Here is a 27881-nt window from a genome sequence, read left to right on the forward strand (position 1 = left end):
ACGTACAGTACGTCAGTACATATTAGTCATTGATATAGAATATACGTACCTAAACTGATATTGTTTTAATAAAAATATATTGAGAACCGTTTCAACTGTTATCTAACCCAATATCAGTTATTTTGACAGAATATGCCCGATCTGATTACTATTCACATAGGTAGTAAAATATGATGCCACAGTGGAGGTGGAGAGTAATTTGCCCCAGATAGAACACTAGCTGTAAAAGTTCATGAAAAAATAAACTAGGGAATAAAGTTTAATGCAGTAATATTTTGTCACTAACATTTTGACCCATCCAGAATTACTTACATCATAACATAATGTAGGTATAGATAAATATTATAGGACATTTCTACACAAATTTACTAAGCCCTACACGGTAAGCTCTAAAAAGCTTGTGTTGAGGGTATGCAGACATTGATGTATAAAATATATAAATATTTAGATACATAGATGTCTAATAAATAAATAAATAAACAATAGAAAACAACCATAACTCAGGAACAAATATATGCTTTATCACAAGTAAATGCCCTTACCGGGATTTGAACCTAGTACCATCAGCTTCATAGGCAGGGTCACTACCCATTAGGCCAGACTGGGTGGCTGAATGATATTAATATATACAGGTACATATATATCTAGGTACAGTACCTAAGTAGATAGGTATATAATACTTCAGTTATTTTATGGACCACAAGTATGGAAAAATGGAAATATGTATTATAATTTATTGTGTAACAGGTAATAAATACTACAGAGATACAGAGACAAATAATGTTAGTATTGTGTATTGTTGTGTAGATGCCAATTAAAAGGTGTTCTAGTCCATTACATTTTGAAATTTTTCTTTTGTCTTGGAAAATATCAAGTAAGTAGTTGAATTATGAGCAGTTTGACTTTAAGTATGAAACATAGTTCAACACATGAATAGATGTTTAGGAAATCATGTTTTCCAAATACATACATAGTTTAACAAGCATCAAACCTTTACTGTTAAATTTAAATATTACATATTTTAAAAATAAAATTTGATGTAGCGGCTTTATGTGGATATTATGTACATTTGGCAACTAATTCCATCTATTGGCATAGGTACTTACTAGTTTTGATGAAAGTGACTTCCTACTGATTTGCCAATCCAGAAGGGAAACTAGGCTTTATTGGGATTAGTCTGATTCTCATAATGTAGTTGATTTTGTAGTAAAAAATTGTTTATGTACTTTATTTGACATGTAATATATTATGTTTTATGAATAAATCTTCTTCTTCCTCGCGTCATCCCGGCATTTCGCCACGGCTCATGAGAGCCTGGGGTCCGCTTGTCAACTAATCCCATGATTTAACGTAGGCACTAATTTTTACGAAAGCGACTGCCATCTGACCTTCCAACCCAGAGGGTAAACTAGGCCTTATTGGGATTAGTCCGGTTTCCTCACGATGTTTTCCTTCACCGAAAAGCGACTGGTAAATATCAAATGATATTTCGTACTTAAGTCAGGGGTGCGAAACTCCTGAGATCGGTCAAACTCGGCTCCGCTCGGCTCAGCATTGCTCCGAGCAATTATTAGGGTTGGCACCACTTGACTACCTTCTGCGTGCACGACAGATAACACACAGATAAGATAATCACTTGAATTTTGACAACCCTAAATAGCCGAAAGGGATAGTGTCATATATTAGAAAGGGATAGCATGATTCGACCCTGAACCGCTGTCAAACTTCGGTTTTGTAGGAAGTTTCCTTTCTGTATGGTAGTACTATTATTTATTCTGTGCTTAAGTTCCGAAAAACTCATTGGTACGAGCCGGGGTTTGAACCCGCGACCTCCAGATTGCAAGTCGCACGCTCTCACCGCTAGGCCACCAGCGCTTATGAATAAATATACGATTATAATATGAGTCCTTCAACGAAGAGCCACTTACATAGATTCCAAAAAACTCATTGGTACAAGGTGGTACAAGCCGGCACAGATCATATAATACTAGTTTGTTTGAACCTGCAATCTTCGGTTTGAAAATTGCACACTCTTACTTACCGCTTGGGTACCAGCAGTTATGTGCAAATAACTAATATAATATAGGCATATTATATTTTTATTGGTTTATATTAATATTGACATATACCAGTTAAAAAAAAATCTTGTAATTTAATAACTCCTATCTCTGTTGCTATTTGACACAAGGTTTGCCTAGCATAAGTAGTAAAATCTTTAATACAAGCTTTTATTTAGTTTCAACTGTCCCATTGCTGTCTGTGTAGTGTAAAAAGACGTCTGTAATCAAATCTTGCAAGTTAGGCCCACTTCCCGGTTACCAATGATGCTGAAAATTTGCATACATATGTAAGATGGATGACAATGTAAATAATATTATGATACTATCGAGCTGATCTGATGATGGAGACAGGAGTTGGCTAATGGAACTCTGTGTTATAACAATGCAACCTAATTGTGTTTGGAGTTGTTAGAATTGTCTCGATGAATATTAATTGTCTGTGGAAATAAACTGTACCTGGAGTTGATGATAAAAGTTTCTATCAAATATATGTATTTTTTTAAATATCTTAATTGTGTGATAGATAAAGTTCAAATAAATAACATAGGTTGTTCAATATCACCATTACCAAAAAAATAACAGTTATTCTAAATCAATATTAAATATGATGTAAGAATAAAATATACAGGGTGGCTAAAAAATAACTGCATTCCTGTTGCCAGTGAGGTTTTGGGATTATACTGAGCAACTTTCACTGTGGGACCAACCCCGAAATCGCGAAAAAAATTTGGCTGTTTCATACATTTTGGTTGGTCCATTTACCATGAGAGGGTACATTTTTTGATTTAGGCGGATTAATGTCACTTTCTTAGGAGGTCACTTTCGAGTTAGGTCACGTTCTGAGAACGTCACTTTTTTAGGACGCCACATGCTGATAAGGGGTCATCCATTAATTACGTCACACGAATTTCTAGGTTTTTTTACCCCCCCCCCCCCTTGTCACATTTGGCCAACCCCTCCCCCCTAGTGTGACGTCACATTTTTTCTACGAAATCACCAAATCGAATTAAGTAAGTTCCTAAGTATTATTAATATTTTATCAAAATATTTTTGACGATATAAATATTAGTAATTTTATAACCCAAAACTGCTTAGGGGTCATCCATTAATTACATCACACGTTTAGGGGGAGGGAGGGGGTAAAGAAAATGTGACATATTGTGACATGGGGAGGGGGGAGACACAAACTTTGTGACGTCACTTTAACTTCATCAGTAACCGAACATTTATTGAAATTATTTTATTCGCTGTATACTATTTTCGCGTGTCTATTTTCCGCAAAACGGAGTCCATTCGACCTGACTCCTTCTTTCCGGGGTGCATCTGTACCTATTGCCGACAGCCTGGAATTCCTCGGCATGGAGCTGAGTTCAGTCCTCAGCTTCGGCAGCTTCATTGAGTCTAAAGCACAAACTGCGGCCAGAAAGCTGGGCGTCCTAAATAAGGTGAAGCGATACTTCACACCTGGACAGCTTCTAACACTTTACAAAGCTCAAGTCCGGTCGTGTATGGAGTATTGCAGCCACCTGTGGGATGGCTCAGCTAAATACCAACTCGCCGCTTTGGACTCACTGGAGCGCAGAGCCAGGAGGATGATTGGCGACAAGAAGCTAACGGCTAAGCTTCAGTCTTTGGCCCATCGGCGGAAAGTCGCCAGCCTGTCGGTATTCTACAGGCTGCACTTCGGGGAGTGTGCCCAAGAGCTACACGAGCTTATTCCACCGTCCCCATTCTACCATCGGACTTTTAGACGCACGGCCGGTTTCCATCCTTACATGGTTGATATTCCACCAATTCGCACGAAGCGCTTTGCTTCTACTTTCCTTATGCGCACTGCCAAGGAATGGAATTCCCTGCCGGCGTCTATATTTCCGTGTTCTTATAACCCGGCAACCTTCAAATCAAGAGTGAACAGGCACCTTCTGGGCGAGCTCGCTCCATCGTAGGCCACGTCTACGCCTCGGCTAGTCTGTGGCTATGAGTAAGCCCATTCATAAAAAAAAAAAAAAACATTTAAATAACAAGTTTTTAAAACGATCATCGTTTTTATTCGTTTAATTATCTTTCCTAAGCAGTTTTGGGTTATAAAATTACTAATATTTTATATCGTCAAAAATATATTGATAAAATATTAATAATACTTAGGTACTTACTTAATTCGATTTGGCGATTTCGTAGAAAAAATGTTACGTCACACTAGGGTGGAGGGGTTTGCCAAATGTGACCAAGTGTGACAAGGAGGGGGGGAGGGGTCAAAAAACCTAGAAATTCGTGTGACGTAATTAATGGATGACCCCTTAGGAAAGAAAATTAAAAGAATAAAAACGATTATCGTTTTAAAAACTTGTTATTTAAATGTACAGCGAATAAAATAATTTAAAAAAAAATTTCGGTTACTGATGAAGTTAAAGTGACGTCACAAAGTTTGTGTCTCCCCCCTCCCCCATGTCACAATGTCACATTTTCTTGACCCCCTCCCTCCCCCTAAACGTGTGACGTAATTAATGGATGACCCCTAACGCCTCTTTCTGAGGACGTCAATTTCTGAGTACGTCACTTTCTTCCTACTAAGATTTAAGCGTATGTAAAATGAAAATTAAAAAATGTTTGCTGTGTTAAACAGTACAATTTGAATACAATTACACTTGAGTCCTCCTTGTAAGTATATGTATACCTACCTGTATCAGGAGAACCCGCTCTGTATTAATGTATGTATGTACGTATGTATACCTGCACGAACAGTGGAATTACCAGCAATCAGCTGTACGGCATACGGTTGTTTTTATGTATGACATATACCTTGGATCAGGATGTTTATTTTCAGTGGTTAATTGAAGGGAAATACGGATCTATTAGACGATAACGGGAAAATGTCTTAAGCACTCTTAAGGTACCGTTTGGACTTAGAGATGTCACGAATATTCGGCAACTATTCGGTATTCGGCCTATTCGGCCACTTTGCCGAATATTCAGTATTCGGCCGAGTACGGAATATCTGTTGCACCTACCTAAAAAGAAAAAATATAACCAAAAACGAAGTATATTTAATATTAAAAATGTAGGTACCTACTTTTGGAAAGTAACTAAATATAAAGGCACGTTTTTGAGCATTTGTTGATTACAAAATATGTTATTTTTATCATGGGTCTAATTTGTTTTGATTCTTAACTACATTCATTAATTCTGTTAGATATAAAAATATATCTAAGCAAACGTTGTGCTTTGTTGGAGAACAGTTTTCATAATAATTGTGACTCAAAATGTTCGCTTGTCATGCCGAATATTCGGTCGCCGAATATTCGGTCGCCGAATATTCGGTATTCGGCCGAGAGTGGAGCCGAATATTCGGTATTCGGCCAAATTCTCTATTCGGGGCATCTCTAGTTTGGACACAAACTGCACCAGCTGCCACAAATGTCAAAAATCCGTGTAGCAACATCGATATGTCACCCTGTATGTCATACATAAAAGTGGCCTTATGCCTTACTACAGCTAACATGATTATTTATTGTTCGTGCTTAAATCTTACTACGAAAAAAAGTGACGTAGGTACTCAAAAAGTGACGTCCTCAGAAAGTGGTGTTCTCAGAAAGTGACGTGCTCAGAATATGACGACCTCAGAAAGTGACTAACTCAGAATGTGACGTCCTAAGCAAGTGACGATTTCAGAAAGTGACCTAACTCGAGAGTGACCTCCTAAGAAAGTGGTATACTCCGTCACACCTCGGACACTGGCGAACAAATGTATGAAACAAACGCGTTCCTACGCACACAGCCTAAGCTCGTGTAGGTGAACGCGTACCATGCTTGTGTGAGTGAGATAGACGTGCTAGGGTTCTCGCCATTTTGTTGTCAAGTTCGATGACCTCAATGACTCAAAACTCATTGCGCGAATTATGAAAAAATAAGAATCGTATTATGCTGTAAGGTGGGTATCTAAGCTCGATATATACAATAGTTAGGTACCTATTTTGAATCAGTATAAATAAACGAAGTACCTAAGAAAATTTTTGTAAGGAAATTCAGGCCACCAAAATATTACGTAAGTTGAAAACATGATTTTTTGTTCATATTGTGTTGTTTTCAGTGTGATCTGATAGGTTTTGTAAATATTTATTTAATATTTGAATATTTTACGTGGCCTCCGCTCTGCGCACCGCGTCGTCGCTCGTCGCGTCCTTGCCAGCCGGTAACGGCTCGGCCACGACATCGAGCGACTTGCGACGGCGGGAGCGATTACGATAACCATAGGTTGGAGCGAAAGGTCCGATCGCTGTGTCACGCTCCAACCTATGGTTATCGCTCCCGCCGTCGCAAGTCGCTCGATGTCGTGGCCGAGCCGTAACTGTGAGGTAATCGAGAGCGGGTGGGCGGCACTTTCAACGGGAGGCAGGGAGTGTCCATACTGTACGTTAGTACTCTTTATTATACTGTGACTCCGTATAAATCGAATGCAGTTATTTTTAGCCACCGTGTATATGCCGACGGCAGATCGTAAAATCGGGCATATCGAGATATTCCTAGGCAGATCATGAAAGGCCGCCATTTCGTGATCTGCCTAATAGCGAACACTAAGCCATATCATGCAAACCTCAAGGAGTGATATTCCTAGGCAAATTATGAAACGCCAGCACGAATCCGTAAAATAATTACAATACAAGTGCGAAAAGTAGATAACTTGCAACGTGTGGTGATACACTAAATCAACGAGTTTGCGAAAGTATTTAATTATTTAAAAATAATAACTGCATTAATTGATGAAAAACAAATAATTTTTGACAAATTTTTTTTTATAAATTTGTTAATAATAATATACATTTCATAAATTTCAGGTAACATGACCATTGCCCACTTGTCTCGAAATGCTCTTCGACGCAAATATATCTGCATTGATCATTTCGAAAAGCGGTTCATTCAAAAGGAAGATGGTATACGTAAAAGATTGAATAAGTTAGCCGTACCTGTCCATTACAAAGCAGATCAATCGACAGAGAACTTCCCAGACTCACCAGTTGCATCAACATCAGAGGGTATGTGATTATTGTGATTACAGGTGACAATCTATTTCCAACGACAGCTGCACTACTGTTCATTTTACTATGGAAATTGACAATGACAGCGACGCGTTCAGTACCTACTGGTAGTGCAGCTGCGGTTAGAAATGGAATGTTACCATACCTATGATTATTCAGTGTCTTTGGTGATGTGAAAAAAGATACCCGAAATTTGGGAACTTCAGTGTACACGGTAGGCCCTCGGCTTACTATTTAGTAGGTACATCATTGAAAAGAACCTTGTCCCGATTTGGGCCATGGTGCGTCCATTAATGAATCGCATACTAACGGATAGGGGTTTACTAGTAAATTCATGGAAAAATAGTTTCATTGTTAATCGAAGTGGGCACTGGGCATATAATTATAGGCAACCCAACACTGGTGCCTTAATTGACGTTAATAAGTAAGTACTGGATACTGTCAAAACTTAATAAAATATGTCTCCCATTAAGTTCATGGAGGTTTTATTGGTTGTGTTAGATGCCTTGCATACCTTTGTTGCCAAATAATGTGCTGTTTGGCCTGGTAGCAACGAGATCGTACCGTGTACCAAAAAGGAGGAGAGAGGGGAAACGGTCGGGTCCCCAGGTCCAATCTGTGCTATATTTCTTCATGCTCTTAGCAACTAGGTCAAGTTATATATCGGTTTTGTATAATTTAGGGACAAGGAATTCATTTTTAAATTAATTGTTTTACCTTTTCATACAAATAAACTGATTTTTGCACAATAAATGAAAACTTTATGTATTTTTTAGCTCATATAAGTATTCCTCATTCTAAAAAGTATCACTTGAAGATAGGCACTCATATATTTCCATTTAAATTGAATTATGGCCAAAGTCAGACATTAAAAATGTTTAAAGAAAAACTTAATCCCATTGATTTGACCCATTTCCACAGTTATATTTCATGAATAACTATCGCGGTTCGTTACAATATTATGTACCTACCTATTTTCTTTTTCTAGGTCAAGAACCGACAGAATTTAAAGTATTAACACCAAAAAAAGTTTACCCTGGTGTTAAAAAACGTGAAGAAAATGAGGAGGAAGGCGATTTATATGACACAGAATTATTTACGACACCGAAAAAACGCAAGCGACCAGCCGATAGCGACACACCGAATTGTAAAAGATTAAAAACTGTTATTGAAGATACGAAAAAAATGTTGAAGAAGGAAAGAATGAAGTATAGAAGATTGCAGAAAAAAATCCTGAATAAGAAATTCATAAATTTAAGTACTACTAAGTTTAAAAGTGATGCATCGAAGGTGTTGACGCAGATGCAGTTAAGAAAAAGTAATAAGCAACAGTGGACAGAGGCCGAAAAAAAATTTTGTATGTCACTTTTTTACAAATCCCCAGCCGCATATAATCATTTGAGAAACCAAGGTGTAGTACTAGCTGCTCCGACCACCATCCAGAACTGGTTACAAGCCACCGATTGTTTACCCGGACTAAACGATGATATATTTGAAAATATTAGGAATAAGTTTGCTGATTCATCAATTAAAGACAAAGCATGCACTGTATGTTTCGATGAAATGAGCATTAAGGTTGATTTAGATTATACAATGAAATTTGATATGATTGAAGGTTTTGAAGATTTTGGTAAAGGTGACCGTTCCCCCAAAGTTGCCCAGCATGCACTGGTGTTTGTTGCCAGAGGAATTTACACTAAATGGAAAATCCCTCTGGCATATTTTCTCTCGAACAAACCCGTTGCTGCTGATATTTTGATTAATTTGATTAGATCTGTAATTAATAAATTGTTTCAATGTGGGCTGTTGCCAAAAGTCGTGGTGTGTGACCAAGCCACCACAAACGTAAAGGCAATTAAAACTTTGGGGGCAACTAAAGACGATCCTTTCTTTTTTATTGATGATCACAAGATTTTTGCAATTAATGATGTGCCTCATTTGATTAAAAATATAAGAAATAATTTGATTGACAATAATTTTGATTTAAATGGAAATGAAATTTCATTTAAAGATATAATTGAGGTGTACAATATTGATAAAAATAATAAAAGTAAATCATTAAGAAAATTAACCCCGGTGCATCTTAAACCGAATAACTTTCAAAAGATGAAAGTTAAACTTGCGACTCAAGTTCTGAGTCACTCGGTCGGTGCAGCGATAATCACGGCAATAGATAGCGGAGAACTGAAAAGCGACACGGCAAACACCACAGCTGATTTTGTAATGCATGTCAATGATTTATTTGATTCATTAAATTCAAAAAATAAATTCGATAAAAATCCATACAAATGCGCTTTAACTAACAATAAAAAATCACGTGTATACGAAATCTTAATTGAAGGGAAAAAAATATTCGCCGATTTGAAAAAAAAGATGATTGGAAAAAATAATTCAATTAAATTGACAACCCCCCCTTGCTTCGAGGGTATGCAGCAAACAATTAATGCCGTTCTTCAGTTCTCCGCCGAAGAATTTTCTGAGGGCACCGAGGTAAATTTTTTAATGACCAATAGATTAAATCAAGACGTGATCGAAAATTTGTTCGGAATTTACAGAATTAGAGGTGGGTGTAATCGAAATCCAACATCAAAAAGTTTAAGAGCTATGTTCCGATCAAATTTACTGAACAATTTAATTAAATTAGAAAATACAAATTGCGAATCAGATAATGACACATTTTTGTCAACCACCAACCAACCGAATACACAACGACTTGAAGGGTCAGAAATAGCGTCTTCAATTTCAACACACCATAATGAAAGCGAAGAAGCTATTGCTGGTCCTTCTAATTCAGGAGCTACCATTTCTGTTTCAGAAATAGTAGCCTCTGAAAACATACCAGGATCCACGAACGAAATAACTTTGGAAACATGTTCGGTTGTATATTTTGCAGGTTGGTTGGGCAAGGTGTGCGTTGAAAAATTTGATTGCTCAATCTGTAAACAATTATTGCTCAAGAATGAAGTTGATTTATTAGATAAAAGGGAATTATTATTGATTAACAAAACATACAGCAATATGCTTACACCGACGTTAAAATCGCCTACTGATTTCTTGTTACAATTAGTCGATCGACTGCTTACTTTGTTTAATAATAGAATCGACTTCATTCATGAGAGGAACTTGATTACAAATTTGATTAATAATACCGAAATTCCTGATGATTATCACGATGCAACTCATCTTGATTTTTTGATGAGAAAATTATTTCAAGTTAAGATTCACGATTTTTGTAAATCTAAGAAGTCATCATTTGATTCAAAATCTAAAATAAAAATTTTGCAACACAATTAACACAAATAAAGATGATTATAATATAATTGATGATTTTAACATTTAATTTCGCTATCGACCCGTGATGCGACTGTTAACCAACTGCAACTTGCAATGTATATCGTTTTGACAGATCTCATTACATTTATTTATGAGGCGAATTATTGGTAATTAAGGTCTGAATAATCTGTGTATGTGATCCTCGCACCTAAGGTCCTAGATCGTAGAGTTGGTTATGCTTGCTGCATGCTGCATGAAAAGGTAAACATAGTACTAGTATTACCTATATGATCTGTGACATAGTATTGCGGTGGAGTAACAACTAGTACTTCACTTAATTCAGAAATAAGGTATAATTCATTTTAAAATTCTAGTTGTATGTAATGGCGAGCAGCTGTTGCACTGTGATAAAATTGCATATGTAGCCTGGGCACATAATTAAATTGCACAGAGGATTAATACTCGACGGCCATTTTATATCCGAGATTTTATACAAAGAAAAACGCATTTATTTCAGACGAATATGTGTCCATAATGTGTCCATAGTTTGTTAGTAACATGAAAATGCTTAAACAACTATATTAGTGCCTAAACTTAAGTGAAGTGAGTAATAGGTAGGTAAATCATTCGACACCCTTCTTGTGGAAGGATGTGAGAGGTCTGTATTTCTGCTTTTGAGACTGTTGCATATCGCGACTCATCGTGTGGGGTGATCATTCGCTCGCTGACTTGGGCATGGACAACTGCTGTGCGTCTGTGAAGCGAGGCCCAGTTCCTGACTAGGCCACTGTCCCACCTCCTCGCTACTACGCTCAGGAGGCTGTGACTGTGGCGGCTGATGCAGACTTTGCAAAGCGTCGCGGCACAGCGCGGCAGCCGCAACAGCACCCTGTCCAATGTATTCACCGAGCGAGCTTATAACCCAAATAATGTAATCACATGCTTAAAAGGGATTTTGAGGAAAATTTATTAAATAGCAGGTTGTCTACTCCACGGTTATCTTTGGTTATCAAAAATAAACATAATGTCCTCTCTTAACTTTTTGTTGTTTTTTTATTTAAGTATCTCAATGTTTTATCAATTTACTTATAGGAATATAATTTGTGTTTATTTTTAAGAAATAGAATCACATAGAACCTGACATTAACATGTTTTGCTTTTTTTAGGGTTCCGTACCCAAAGGGTAAAACGAACGTAACAGTTACCAACGGTATGTTTAAATACAAACTTAATAAGGACAATTTAAAACGCTACATTTTAAGGGAGATAATGACTTCGTAAGCGTACCTACGATACCGATACCGATTTTTTAAGTAAATAATCGGCGATACCGATACAGATACCGATATCAATGGCACAGTAGTTAGCTAATATATATACCAAATAAGGAATTATATACTTATTATGCATAAAACATACATACTTATGTATTAATAGACACTCGATTTTGTGAACGGTGAAAAACTGTAAACTAATAAATAAAAATGCCAAATCAAAATCAAAGAAAACATTTATTTAGGTAACGACCAAGCAATCAATGCAAAAGTAAATCCAAATCAGTAATTATAGTTCACTTTAGGTAGTTTTTACCCGACTACGGCAACACAAAAGGAGGGTTATTTGTTATGGAAACAAAGTGTATTCAAATTATTAGCAGCGTCATTCGTTTCGCACGGTTTTCAAACTGTAATATCGGCTGAATTTAAATCGGCGATGCCGATATATCGGTCTGCCGGTTATATCGGCCGATATATCGTATCGGTATCGGTATCGTTACATCCCTATACTTTACATTTGTCTGAACTGAAGTTTATCAGAAATGTATGTTAGAATAAAGATATCGTCGTTTTCCAAAGTAAACGTCTCCGGCAGGCTGATTCGCTCATCCCGTGTCGCATGGCACTTGCAGCGTGTAAGTGCCATGATATATTATAATATATCATATATGATGACCATAATTCTCCACATCATCATTCTAAGTAGAAAATAGCATGTTTATGTCCTAGGATATGACCCTGCTATTTTCTTGACTTTAGGGAATGTAAAACAAAATGCGTTGTATAAAAAAATTGTGCGTAAAAACAGGTACTTATCAAATAACCTGTGATCCAGAAACTAGGTCTTGTTTAAATTAATGCTAAATCGTTATCACAGCTAACACCGCAACGACAAAAATGATACTAATTTGTTTCACTGGCAAATTATAAGCGAAATTTTTTTAAGGTTCTTTAAATTCTACCTCTGACACTAATATCTACTAACTACGCAACATGCAATAAGACACGATAGTTATCCAAATTTTCCACGCCGATTATACGCCGGTCAAATTTATCGGCGGCGGCGTGGAAAAATCGTCGGCGGCGGCGGCGCGGCGCACATGTCTAGTTTCTATTGAAGGTAAAAAATGTTAGAAATATTTTGTTGAAATTCGCTGTGCCCCAGTCAATAAAATTGACAATAATCTTTAACTCGGTTTTGGATATTTTCATTAGTAACTTAATAAGCTAATGAAGTGTTACCCCGCGGACTGGGGGCCACTTACCACTCGATTTCGTGTATTTCGTTCAATAATGTCTCCACTACTAGGCATTTAAATTCTACTAATAGAATTGAAAACGAGTGGTCATTACCACTCGATTCCAAATTTCTATCTCTCGTATTTCAAAAATTTGTATTTCACTGTTTTCCACAGACTTTCGAGTGACGAAATCAAGCGATCGAAATTCAAAAATCGGCCCCGTCACCCCTGGACGCAAACACAGTATAATAAAGAGTACTAACGTACAGTATGGACACTCCCTGCCTCCCGTTGAAAGTGCCGCCCACCCGCTCTCGGTTACCTCACAGTTACGCTACGTCTTACGTAGGCGAACAACGCGCGAACGCGGCGCGGCGCGGCGCGGCGAAAGCGGCCGCCGCCGCGCCGCGCCGCCTGACATTCGCGTGCAAATCGCGCCGCACCGCGTTCGCAACGAGATCGCTTACGTAGGACACTTCTATGGGCATCAAAGGATTGATTTCGCCGCGCCGCGCCGCGCCGCGTTCGCGCGTTGTTCGCCTACGTAAGACGTAGCGTTACCGGCTGGCAAGGACGCGACGACGCGGTGCGCAGAGCGGAGGCCACGTAAAATATTCAAATATTAAACAAATATTTACAAAACCTATCAGATCACACTGAAGCCAGTACAATACCTATATGAACAAAAAACATGTTTACAACTTACGTAATATGTTGGTGGCCTGAATTTCCTTACAAAATTTTCGTTAATTTGTTTATACTGATTCAAAATAGGAAACTATTGTATAAATTGAGCTTAGATACCCACCTTACAACATAATACGATTCTTATTTCTTCCTAATTCGCGCAATGAGTTTTGAGTAATTGAGGTCATCGAACTTGACAACAAACTGGCGAGAACCCTCGCACGTCTTATCTCACTCACACAAGCATGGTACGCGTTTACCTACACGAGCTTACCTACGCACACAGTCTGTGCGTAGGAACGCGTTTGTTTCATACATTTTAACGCCAGTGTCCGGGGTGTGACGCAAAAGAGCGAGCGGCATATCAAGGTCATTCATACAATGCGCTCAAACCGTATGTATGAACGGCTTCGATTACGATTTTTTTGTATATCAACCACAACTATATGACCCTACGATTAATTTTCTTTTCGAATTTTTAGTTATTATAAAAGTTTGGAGCATTTAGCTATTTATATGAAATCTGTTTTTCGCTCCTAATTTTTACAATAATCAAAAATTCGAAAAAAGTCAAACGTAGTGGCATACCTACAAATGTTTTCCATAATGAGGAAAATGGGATCTACGTAACTATGGAGAAGCGGCCGCCCCTTTCCTCTCAATATTGAAGGCCCGACTCTCATTTCAGGTCAGGTCAGGTCATTATACCCCGCGTGGCACCAAGTTTGCCGAACACTGATAATCACGCTAAGATAATTTATATTTATTAGTAATTTTACTCCTACGATTTAAAAGAGTACTTTTATTTACTTATTTTTACATAAATACAAGACGCGCTAGTAAAAAGTGGCAACATTTTCTTACTTTGTTTGGTCTTGAATTACGTTTTGCAGTATAGTTTAAAAAATCCAAATGACCTAAACTCTGAAGAAAAAAAAAGGTTTACTGTGTTTTATTTTTTTAATGCAATCATATAGGTAGTTTTCAAAACACGCAAAGCAATAACACCCGTTCCGAATCAAGCTCGTCCAGAGAACGGCGAGGCGCGAGGCTAGCACAATGTACTATGGCGCGACTCAGGCGCGAGTCACGCTAATTGCCTCTCGCACAAATCAAACGATGGGTAGGTACCGAGCTCTTTATATGTATAACTTTATTTATATGAGAGGGATGGGTACCTAGTCTACCTAGTAGTCTATCACGCAAGCGAGATACTGTCGCCAGTGCGTGGGAATACACTCCTCCTTTTGGGCAAGGTGGCACCACTTGACGTCCTTTTGCGTGCACGACCACAGATAAGATAAAGACATGAATTTCGACAACCCTTAATAGCCAAAATAAAAAAGAAATCATAAAGATATAGTGACATTCAGTAGAAAGGGATAGCATGATTTGTTCCTGAATCGCTGTCAAACTTAGGTTTTGTAGGTGTCCTTTCTATACGGTTGTAGTACTACCTATATTATTTATTCTGTGCTGTCGCAGCGCTCCTACTGTGCTAAGACAATAGATCAGAGAGAGAGAGAGAGAGAGGACACTGGAGGGCCCGGAGGAGGTACTGTTAGAGGACGTTCACTAATTACGGTATGGGGCATGCCATGATGGCACGCACTACGTCCTGCGGCTTGATCTCCCCATAGGCCCTCTGACGCTCGATAATATTTATCTACGATTTATTTATTTATAATTTGTTATAAGTACAATACAATACAACTATAAATCTCATTTGACTCCTATGAGTCATATTATTACCTTATTTGGCGATCGGTCTGGTCTGGCCTAGTAGGTACAGTGACCCTGCCTGTGAAGCCGATGGTCCTGGGATCAAATCCCGGTAAGAGAATTTATTTGTGTGATAAGGTGATCGGCAGAGTTGGTGCCACACGGGGTTAATGACCTCAATCAATATGCTAATATGGATATGCCGTGCCGTGGGAATTCCGGGATTCGTGTTGTATTACCAGTGATCGGCACGACCCGTGCCGCATGGTGTCAATGACCTCAATCATTATGTTAATATGGATATTCCCCGGGATTGATCATAAACGCAAACAATAGAAAACACGATAGTGACCTTCGACATGCCAGGTAGTAGTAGCCAGGTAGGGAAAAGGGTTTTTATGCACTTTAAATGATTATATTTTAACACTTATATAATTATTTTATATGAGTGCACGTAATATTTTACGCAGTATAAAATAAAACCAAAGTTAATATTTTCTTTAATGAAAAATTATACATTTTATGGTTTTATTAAATATTCTCACTTCTATTTACAAATACATAACTCTTAATTTTTGCGAATCATGTCATGTCCATATCATTATTTCCTCTTTGAATCCCGCGGTGCGTCACGGGTCGTGCCGATCACTGTGTATTACTTACTTCTACAATGTTTCTCATTTTAATAAGTTATTGAAATAAAATTATATTACAGTATAATAAATATAATATGGAACATGGGTGAAGGTTTTACAATACCTAGGTAAACACTAAGCAAATAAACTTTAAATCACAACATGCGAACTTAATGGTCTGAGGAATATAAATAAACATATTTTCTACTAGAAATGGGTTATCAACCAAATCTTTATCATTGAACTAGAAAAGGATAGAATAAACTAATAAAGGGACACTGATTGCCGTCTCTTTCGTCCTAGTTTAGATTTGACGCAAACTATAGAAATTCCAACTGTGACATTTGATTCGACAAACCAGCTAGTCAGGTAAATGGTTATTTATTACTTTAGACAACACTGTATTTAACACGGGTGCAAAAAATAAGTAGTATGATATATAATTTATACGGGAAAGTGAAATAATACCTACTCTGTAAAAGTGTAAGTGTCAATGTTTTTAAACAATAATGATAAAATTTATGATTCAGTGTATAAAAGTCCATTTATAAAAAAATAACACTCGATCTTCTAATACTCAAATTACTTTCTCGACCAAGATAGCAGCGTTTGAGTCATGGTCATATTAAGATTTCTAGTAGGAATCCCGTGGTGTGGCACCGACTTTGCCGAACACTTGATGACTGATGAGTACAGATATTTGTTCCTGAGTAATTGGTGTTTTCTATGTATTCATTGTTTATTTTCTGTTTTAGCTAGGCACATAATAAAAAATAAAATAAAACTAAATTGAAACTAAAAATTAATACTGTATAAAATAAAAATATATCTAACAAATCGGGCCCCTTAGGCTTGGTGCCGAGGACGTTGGCAGTATTTCCCCACTATATTGCGATTTGCGATGCTAACACGTTGTGGGAGAAAGCTGCCAGCTCTTTGGTCACCAGTGAAATAGATCAGTCTTTTTGATAGCTCTTTAAAAAGCTGCAGAGCATTAGACCAAGGGTCTTAACTCAACCCTAAATGGCATAAAAAATATTCGGAGCCGAGACCCCGGTACTTCTTGATTTTGAGCTTAAGTATTTATATATTATACCTATACAGTATATTATAATTATATATTATACATAGCATGTTAAACCCTTCATATAATCCTAATTTCAAGTTAAATATTAAATAAATAAATAACTATTAAGCGTTTATTATCATGCTAAAGCTACATTCGCTTAGTTTCGATTTTAATGAACGTAAGTATCAAATCTTTCGTATCGGCGCAACCTTGGGTCTCAAGGCCACGTGCACAGCAAGCAATGCATCGCATACACAGACAAAACATCCTCCAGACTGAGCATAGTCGCGCTACCCCCTACGTATACATACGTATACAAACTACGCATACGGTAGTTTTACTCCATGTTCGAGTCGAAAGTGTCTTTGTGTGATGTCCGTGTCTTTGAACGGAACAATCACGGCACGGGACTTCGCTCACCTCGTCCCGTGCACCCCCGCATTTTTGGCATCATCGGTTGATTGAAATAATTGCTCTAAACTCGGTCTAGAGGATTCCTAGTCTATGATCGCATAGCGCCAAGAATATTATTATTAAAATAAATCATAGCGCTTATTGCCGTGTTCTTTATGCCGAAATAATGTGATGCGTAGGTACTAGATATCTTCAAACCAGTATTAGAGGCCTCTTTGATTAATGCATTATTATATATACAGAGGCAAAGTAAGTTAGCTCGCTGGTTTAAAGTAGCTAACACACTATCGCACCGCACCAAGGTCATTGACCTTGGTGCAGTGCGATAGTGTGTTAGCTACTTAAGTGGTTTAATCGAACTTCGGCTTGTCGCGTCGAAGCATAGATATAATATACTTAAAGATGAAGTCTAAGCGAGCTGTCACTGTTAAGCCCCCCATTCACACTCCTACGTTGTAGTCCGCCTCATTGGGTAGGATTGTGTATGAGAGTCGCGGATTACGTGCCGTACTACAACATCCAAGTAGGATGCCTCTTGGGTCCTACAAATCCTGCAAGCCCCGCCCACCGCTGTACTCCGTCGCGTAGGATTGTGTGTGGCTTGTCGTCCTACGTTGCGGACTACGGTGTTTGACGTATGACAACAGAGCGCGCCATTTTTTTGAAATTTATAAAGAAAATCGCTGTTAGTGGGACCAAAAATCACTCAATCACTCCAGACTCCAACAAACAATGGAGGAATAGGCATTGCAACAATTATTACCAATACTTAAGAAATATGGCACTCTCTGGCGAATTTTTAGAAGTTTCTTTTCCCACACTCTTTTCTAAGTATTTTTATCCAATAACAAGAAAATACATAGCAGAAGAGGCTATTTTCTTTTTTTTTTTTATTGCACGCAACATTTTCAAGAGTAAGTAGACCGACACTTGTGAGAAACGAAGCAGTACTGATGATGGACGGCAAAACAGTACCGTGTGTGAGCGATTTCTTGCTCCGTTGTCCTGCAAGGCGACCTACAACGTAGGAGGGTGTGTGAGCTATATCCTACGCCGTAGTCCTGCGAGGCGGATTACAAGGTAGGAGTGTGAATGGGGGCTTTACCACTATTGTTTAGTGTACGATTAACATAGAGGTACAATAATATTGAGATGAAAAGGGGGAGGGGCCAAACGACCGAATGAGATGCACTTATGGAACTTACAGTAGGAGTAGCAGAGAAAGCCGTATTATTGCTTGTCCTTGTCACAGTCTCACTGTTTGTTTGTTCCTCACCATAAATTTAGTATGGTTTATGGTGGGCAACATATAACCCGACCGAATTACGTAGATTGTTTTTGGTAAGTATGTTCTCAGGAAAGTAGCTAACACACTACCGCACCGCACCAAGGTCATTGTGGGAAAGCGATATCTCTTTCTCCCTCTTACTTATGGATGCGTCCCACAATGACCTTGGTGCGGTGCGATAGTGTGTTAGCTACTGAATGTTAAAACGTGTTTTTAATATTGTCGCATTGCGTATGTTTAGTCCCTCACGGAGGCACGCGTATACTACTTCTATAGGATGCTACCTTCTATGACGATTAACAATGTGAATCCACCTTGCTGTAGTCATGTCGATAAACTATCGACATTTCTTGCAATTTTAATTTTACTTCAAAGGTTTATCGATACATAAAATCAACAAAAACGCTTTTATTCTTTATTGCGGTTATCAGATCACAATTTTATCGTCACGCCCCAGTAGGGAACGAAGGGAAAGTTCAGATATTTCATTAAAATACATAAATACCTACTAAAATATGTGTTCCGCAATAATTGAATTATTATATTATAATATATTCATTGTCCATAAGCATTTCAATTATGTTTATGTTTAACGAAGATATTGAAGATTCAATTAATCCCTATTTCGTTCCGCTGTGTAGCGTTTATCAATATATAACATGATTAAAAATCGACTTTTCACATCCCTAAAAGAGCACACATAATACGTAATTAAATATCTGAACTTTCCCTTGGATGCTGGGGCGTGATTATAAAATTGTGATCTGATAACCACAATAAAGAATAAAAGCGTTTTTTGTTCATTTAAGGTATCGTTAAACCTTTGAAGTAAAATTAAAATTGCAAGAAATGTCGATAATTTATCGATATGACTTTATCGACATGGCTACAGCAAGGTGGGCCTCATTGTTAATCGTACACTAAACAAAAGTGGTCCCACTGACAGCTCGCTTGGAAGGTATCTCTGTATATTATATCTATGGTTTTTACGCACACATTACACAACTTGACACCACCTAAAACGGTAACACCTTGATTTGAAGTCCATCTTGTCGACAGTATGGTTGTCCTTTTTTGACAAACAGCATTTTTAAAAGAGCAAGGAGAGAAAATTGATACTAGTTGCTGCGCCGTCAAAGAGAACAGGGCTATAACCGCGAAAATCGAAGTTCGCAAATTGCGGGGATTTTTCTCTGTCACTCTAATTACGCCTTCGTTGGAGTAAAAGAGAAAGATCCCCGCAATTTGCGAATTTCGGTTATCGCGGTAGCCGTTCAGACAACGTTGGGGCCTTGCGTCGAAGCAAGGTACCTAAGCGATAAGAACATCATGACCTGTGATTTGTAACGAAACTTTGACGCCTTACTAAAGTACCTAATCAAACTTCAATTTATAATACAAAAAAGCAACAAAAAAGTTAAATTGATTTCATTATCGTAAATTGACTTAATATGTAAATAAATTTTAATTATGTCGCCGATATCAGAAACGCCATCTAGTGATAATAAACCTTAAAAGTAAATGTGACGCGTAGATTTAGTGTGTCAAAGCTACAACAGATGTCGCAAGAAGGCTAATTCCACGCCATTTCAACGCATGTTAATCGTAAGAGTTTTTTTAGCTCCGTGTGGCTCCGCGCGCCATCTAGTTCGTGAGTGTGAACTAAAAAATTAGCTACAAGTATAAGCTACTTAGGACGGTGCGCGTTTTTAGTATGGGATTGGGTATCTGTACTAGTATTATATGATCTGTGACCGAAGGGAGTGTTTTAAATCGACACGAGTTGCGAATTATCTATTCGCACGTGTATCGTACAACGTTTTACAGTACATATGGCCCTCTAAACTTTTGACATCGCACGAAAAGTGCTATTTTACGCACTAGTGCGGAAAAATAGGACCATATGTACTGTAAAAACATTTTAATTGCTGGATTAGGTACGACCTAAAGGAATTTCAGGATTAGTAATTAAATTTTTTTTTGCTCACCTCCCTAAATAATTTGTCCATGAGTGATTACACACTCATGAAAAAGAAACACACAAATGAAAAAGGCCAAGATAAGTTTTAAATTAATTCTGAAATGCTATCGTTGGAGGCCAAGACGTGGCCAAGACTCATTTTGGGTCACCGCGCCAACCAAGTAATGCTATCGTAAGCTTGACAGCACGTTTGCGTGGTCTACTCAAACATGTCTGTGCAATCCAATGTTACCAGAATAGAAAAAAAATACATCCGATTCGATTGTTATAACCACAATACATCGTAAACAGCACCTAAAGACAAATGTATAATTTATTATCTATGGCAAAAAAATGTAGACTTAGATCGTAATGCCTTTGATATAAGGGTGGTTTTTGATTGTAGATTTTATGTTAGAGCGGGACGGGGATAGGTTAGAGTGGGATAGCGATAGTTTTTTGTGGTTTAATATGGAATTGGATTGAGTTGAATAGGGTTGGGATTGGTATCGATGTTTGTGACTTTTTTATTCGTTTACTTTCTTTCATTTCTAGCTTCAATTTGACTTTTAGTTATTCGATCTAATTCCGACATGATACTTCATCTGTCAGTGTTAAAGGTTACGTTTTTGTTTAACGAAATGTCACTTTTTCCATTGACAAATCAGTAATATATCTCATATCGGAAACAAATCGAATAAATAAAGCTCTAACTGCTAGGCTAAAGTCGGACCAAGAAAAGTCTGCAGTGGATTTGGTAGCCCACGCAGTACAAGTGTTATTCTAAACGTCAAACTTCTATGAAATCATGACGTATAAATAACACTTGCACTGCGTGGGCTGTCAAATCCGCTGCAGACTTTTCTTGGTCCGACTCTATCAGAGCGTAAACTTGTTTGCAGGAGGGTCAGTTATCTCTGCAGCTGTGCAGATACAGTCAGCAGCAGAAGTTGTTAAGCGGCGGAGGTGTTCAAAATTACCTAAACACGCTCTAATTCTCTAAAAAATAAAGTCGCGTCAAGATCATTTTGAACACCTGGCCCGCTTAGCAACTTCTGCTGCTGACTGTACCTATCAACACGACAAGAACATCGATAACCCCCATCTCGGGTTTGCAATCCGGATCCGAAATGTATGAAATTATCTGGATCCGGATCCGCGGATCTTCCCATTTCGGATCCGTCGTGCAAACCCCCCATCCCTACTACCGGCTGATCAAAGTGCGGTGCACAATAATCGAGAAATATTAAATTATAATAAAATTAACCTGCTCTTACTTTTTCTTGCCACAGAGCAGAGAACGGACAGAGGCGTAAGAACTAATTTATTCTACCACTAGTTCATAAAAAGAACTAACATTACGGATTAACGCTAGTTATTTTTATGGAGTTTTAATGGAGTAATTGAGGATTAGTGTTGCTCTTTTATGTAACTGTAAAAGAGGATTTCCACAAAAAGGTCTAGAGTTCGACCAAGAAAAGTCTGCAGCGATTTTGATAGCCCACGCAGTGCAAATGTTATTTATACGTCATAATTTCATAGAAGTTTGACGTTTGATATAACACTGCACAAAAACCGCTGCAGACTTTTCTTGATTTAACTCTACCTTGTCGGTGACGCGTTTGGCACCTTAATGACCTGTAGAAATATAATTGTATATCGTTGAATTTAAAGCTGTTATCAAAAATATCTGCTTCATAACTTTGTCAGAAGTGTTAAGAAAGCGTCACGTATCCGACACTTTTCCGGAATATGGCGACGTCAACAAAAAAAAATTAACATGAATGATGACGTCGCCATACTTTATCTTTGCAAATGTAACAGAGTTATCGAAACCCGAATCTAGCTTTAATATGCCTATATTTATTGATAAAAATCTAAAGTAACTTTACGCGGTTATAATAATTTTTATTACGTCTTTTTACTGCCTAAGTACGTAAAAAAAACGGACAAGTGCGAGTCGGACTGGCCCGACTTTTTCCGTACTTTTTAGTACATATGATATGATATATGATATGATATAATATGATATGATGACATATTTGTTTTTGTTGTTATAGCGGAAACAGAAATAAATCGTCCTACTACAGTCTAGCTATCATGGTGCATGAGATACAGCCTGGTGATAGACAGACGGACAGTGGAATCTTAGTAATAGCACAGAATAAATAATAGTACTAGGTACAGAAGACTCCCTCTCTATCAATACGCGTCTGTTACGATCAGGACAGATGGCTAGCCACCAAAATTAGTGCAGAACGGAGGTACTTTTAGCTACCTGTCGCAAAGCGACGAAATCGCGGAGTGAGCCACGCCTGGTAATAGGGTCCCGTTTTTACCCTTACGGTACGGAACCCTAAAAACTTACCTACCGCATGTAAACATAATATGATTATTTTATTGATGCATTAATACAGTAATTAAATGACATTGCAGTAAGCCTTTTATGGGTGAAACACATTTTATTGTAGTTTATACGTATTTTGCATTAAGTCGTTTTTATTACTTTATTTGTGACATTTATTTTATTTCTAAGGTTTTATGATAGCAAATATTTGTATGATGTATTTAAATAGCTTTTTAGCTGTAGCCTTACTTATTATGTTTTTATCAATACCGACATCATACAAAATTAGACAACAACTATTAGGTTAGAACCAAAAAAGGTTTATTTTGATTAATATAGTATATTTACGTTACATTTTATAAAATGAATATATGATTTTTGAAACTAAAGTCTTGCCTTTTATTTGAGACGTAATACTTAAGTTTATTCTCTAATAAATCATGTTATTATAATTATCTAAATGTCGTAACTTATATTTAAGTACTCCATATAATAAACTAAGAGACATGCCTATGTATCAATTATGATACCAATATGATTTGAATGCCAATGCAATGTCCTTATTACTACTATGATCAAATTGAAATAAAAAATAACCGTTTTTAAATCACGAATTAAACATGAGATCATAAATAAATGTCACCTCTACACCCTTTAATCTCTACACATCATTCGATAACGATTATTCATTCCCACCGGTCACATGACGAATCAATCGCTCCGAGTCGAATCGAAACGAATGTAGCTGTCCCGTTCCAATCCCTTACAAAGTAAGCGAGAACCAGCATAACGTGACCTGGAGATCCTTAAGAACTATACGTAATCAGATACTGGTTTGGTTGAATTCGAAATTTAAAATTACTAAGCAATGAATACGACACACGGACTGGCTGGTTAGAAAAAAAATAGGGCGTACTCGCATAGAAATAGTGCGGCGGTTGAGACGTTTTGGTGTTCGAAATTTGAATTGAGAAAAAATATTATTGGGCTATCCTAGTTAAGTTGAAACGTCAAAATTTTAATGAAATTAAGAAAAAAGCATGATTGTGTTGTCGACGATTTCTGTTATGCGCGATCAATTTGATAAGGTACTGTTTTAAATTAAGAATATGAAAATAAGTTTAATTTAAAATCTACCTACTAAAATGGCTGAAAGGATGATATTTTTGTCAAAGACATCGTTTTCAATAAGCGCCTGCAGTCTAGGTTTAAACAAAATGTTTCTTTTCTAGGTCATTCTACATAACTAAAGAAAAAGACCTAAAATACCTATCTCACTTCCGTCGGCTTTTAAAAATAAAACCAAAGACAATTTGAATGACGATTTAAAAAAATATTGTGACAGAATTTAAAAAACGAACGTTTTTAATTGCATGTTCGCTATCGCTTCAGATAACTGTATTTTCAAATGAATTTAAACCTTAAGTTATAGTTTTTAAGGTTGATTATATATTGCAGCTTAATTTGTTTTAATAAAAAATGGGCCAACGTCTACACTTCTTTAATTATAGCTTTGCGACATAATTACTTAGTGAATAAAAGTTAAAAGTTGTCTATGACTTTTTTTAAAGGAGGAGATGGAACTATTCATACTTCGTAATAATAGAAAGTAGCATATGGTGTTATTAGGTTTTAATTTGTTTATGTTTTTTTTACTGTGTTTAAAAACTTTTTGCGCACATCTCTTAAGATTTTTGGTTAGGTATTGTATTATCTATATTACCATAGTCATTATTTTATAGATCATCTAATTCATCTATCGGCCTGGTACCTAAGTAAAAAGTTTAAAATGGCGGTCAATTTTTTTTATATGGCAACATATGCAGTGACCTGTGCCCCACTCTAATATTGTTGGCAACACTTGTTAATTCTTTTACTTATGACCTAAGTATTGTGGGACAACTTAAAAACTGCTGTATGTGCTTAGTGCTTACCATGCTTTTACCCAGTTATGGCTGCAATATAGTATCATTTTGTGGGGCAATGGTGTAAGTGCCAAGACCTATTTTTACTACAAAAAAGACCAATTCCAGGCCTATTGAGCTTAACCCCACTCTGATATTGTACAAAATGTACAAATACAAATAACTTTATTAATGCATGAAATATGGTACAAAAGATGATCAGACAATATTATACATCTTAGGTAACACATATTTCACCAGCATCTGGCATGCAAAAAACTAAAATTACAACTAAAACTAAGTTTAAGCTTGTTGGCATCATTTTTTAGTTTCTCTTTGACATATGTATGTGTATGACCTAAGTATTCTAGGACCTAGACTTACCTGAGTCTGAGTGAGGCCTAAGCTAGCGGCCAGCTCGGCCCGCTCCAGCAGCGCGAGGTACTGCGTCCTCTGGAACCTTCTATTCAACTGCTGGAGCTGCAGACTGCTGTATATGGTCCGTGGTTCAACTCTAGGCCTAGTGAGCTTGACCCCACTCTGATATTTGCAACACTTGTTAGTTCTTTTACCTATGACCTAAGTATTCTAGAACTTAGACTTACCTGAGTCTGCGTGAGGCCTAAACTAGCAGCCAGCTCGGCCCGCTCCGGCAGCGCGAGGTACTGCGTCCTCTGGAACCTTCTATTCAACTGCTGGAGCTGCAGACTGCTGTATATGGTCCGTGGTTTCCTCATCTTCTTGCCTTTACCATTCACCCGGAGGCCGGGGTCGTCGCTTAGACCGCATTTTTCTGGAAAGAGACACGTTCTAAAGAAAAAATATCTGGGGGACTGAGCTTTGCTCAAAAACATGTAAAAACTCAAAAATGCGCATTTTTCTAGAGATAAGACCTAGCTAGATCGATTTGTTGCCCCCGAAAACCCCCATATCGTCGGGTGACAAGCAAAAGTCACTAAGTACTATCAAAAAATTTAAGTAACAATGCACTTTATTGCACTTGTAACACGGTTAATTATCCAATAAATTCAATGGTGTTAGTGACTTTTGCTTGTCCCCCGACGATATAGCAAAATTCATCGAAATCGTTAGAGCCGTTTCCGAAATCCCCGAAATAATATATAAATAAACAAGAATTGCTCGTTTAAAAGTATAATAGGCGATCTAAAGGAGTATCCAGACGAGACTGATGAAATCAGTCGATTTGTTCAGGAAAATAATTGGTCAATCTCATCTAGCGTCCACACGTACACAAATTAAATCACCAATTTGTATTCTACTATGAATATTGGCATTTTTGTATCCGCACCTGCTGATGTGATCGGGGAATCAAATTGGTATTTGCGTCGCACGGCCCTGTTCGATCGGAGAATTTCATCAGATTGGCGAAAAATTGTCTCGTCTGGATACAGCTTAAGAAAACCGTTTGGTACCTAATAGTGTGTTTGGGTTTTTAGGGTTCCGTACCCAAAAGGTAAAACGGGACCCTATTACTAAGACTTCGCTGTCCGTCCGTCCGTCCGTCCGTCCGTCTGTCACCAGGCTGTATCTCACGAACCGTGATAGCTAGGCAGTTGAAATTTTCACAGATGATGTATTTCTGTTGCCGCTATAACAACAAATACTAAAAACAGGATTAAATAAAGATTTAAATGGGGCTCCCATACAACAAACGTGATTTTTGACCAAAGTTAAGCAACGTCGGGCGGGGTCAGTACTTGGATGGGTGACCGTTTTTTTTGCATTTTTTTTCCGTTTTTTTTTTTCATTATGGTACGGAACCCTTCGTGCGCGAGTCCGACTCGCACATGCCCGGTTTTTTTAATATGGCATTGATTAATTTTTCTTCCCTACATAATATTTTGCATAAAACAAACGTTCAGAACGTTTACACGTTCATTCCGGTGTGAGTTTCGTTTCGATGGGAGATATGCAAAGCGGGCGGCGCAGATCCTACCTCGAACCACGTCGACGTCTTTCCTCTCTGTCGCACTTGTAAATTTGTACGTAAGTGTGACAGGGAGGCAACACCTCGAACGGGGTTCGCGGTAGGCCCGGCGATATGCAAAGCGGCCGCAGATAGTAACGCTATGATATTTATTATCTACGGTTTACTGTTACATTTTACACTCATTTCTTACAAATGTATTGTAAAATCAGGTAACTTTAGTCCACAACTTACCTGGACTTTAGTTACCTTACCTGGATCATAGGGTCCAAATTAAAGTTCCAGTAAAAATATCTAGGAGCCTGAGGTTTGCTCGGAAAACATAAAAAAACTCAAAAATACACGTTTCCTAGATAAGACCTAGCTAGTTCGATTTTTCGCCTCCGAAAACCCCCATATAGCAAATTTCATCGAAATCGTTAGGACGTTTCCTAGATCCCCGAAATATATATATATAAATAATAAGAATTGCTCGTATGAAGGTATTATAAATAGATTTAATACATAATTAATTCAAATAAAATACATAATGCGGTGAAATTAAAAACAAACAATAAAATCCTGTCAACCAACACCGCAAAAAAAAATACAGAAAAAGAGACTCGCTAACAAATTAAAAAAGTTCACAGAATTTCGAATTTCGAACGGACAAACGGTTACCGAAATATCCACTCGAGGCGATGCGATGCCCGATACGATGTAATTACATGCCTCGTACGTATATTATCAAGTAGCTGCCTTTCATATATTTTACAAAATGGATGGCCTTCAGAGCGTCTTGAATATTTATATTGTGGATTTATGGTGGAGAGATTTATGTTTTTTTTTTAAGTTAGAAGGCTTAGGTCATTTAAGGAAGGTGTTTTGGTCAAAATGTGATTGACGTTTTTGGTTCGAGTTTTTATGTTAAACTTTGCCCCCTAATTTCAATACCTATATTATCAAGTGGCCTTTAATATATTTTTCACCTCAGCAGCTCGAACAAGGGTACTTTGCTTCTTAAAAACAGTGAGCAAAATGCGA

General features: G+C 37.5%; 1 protein-coding gene across 2 annotated transcripts in view; it reads right to left on the bottom strand.

Annotated features, from left to right (window-relative positions):
* The window catches only part of LOC134677061 (homeotic protein distal-less), a 166278-nt gene that overhangs the window by 101520 nt on the left and 36877 nt on the right, over positions 1-27881 (bottom strand). For both annotated transcript variants that reach the window (XM_063535501.1, XM_063535500.1), the window contains exon 3: positions 25516-25703. In XM_063535501.1, the coding sequence (XP_063391571.1) occupies positions 25516-25703 (188 nt within the window). The remainder of the gene's footprint in view (positions 1-25515; positions 25704-27881) is intronic.

The sequence above is a fragment of the Cydia fagiglandana genome, chromosome 25 (assembly GCF_963556715.1).
Source record: "Cydia fagiglandana chromosome 25, ilCydFagi1.1, whole genome shotgun sequence".
Classification (NCBI taxonomy): domain Eukaryota; kingdom Metazoa; phylum Arthropoda; class Insecta; order Lepidoptera; family Tortricidae; genus Cydia; species Cydia fagiglandana.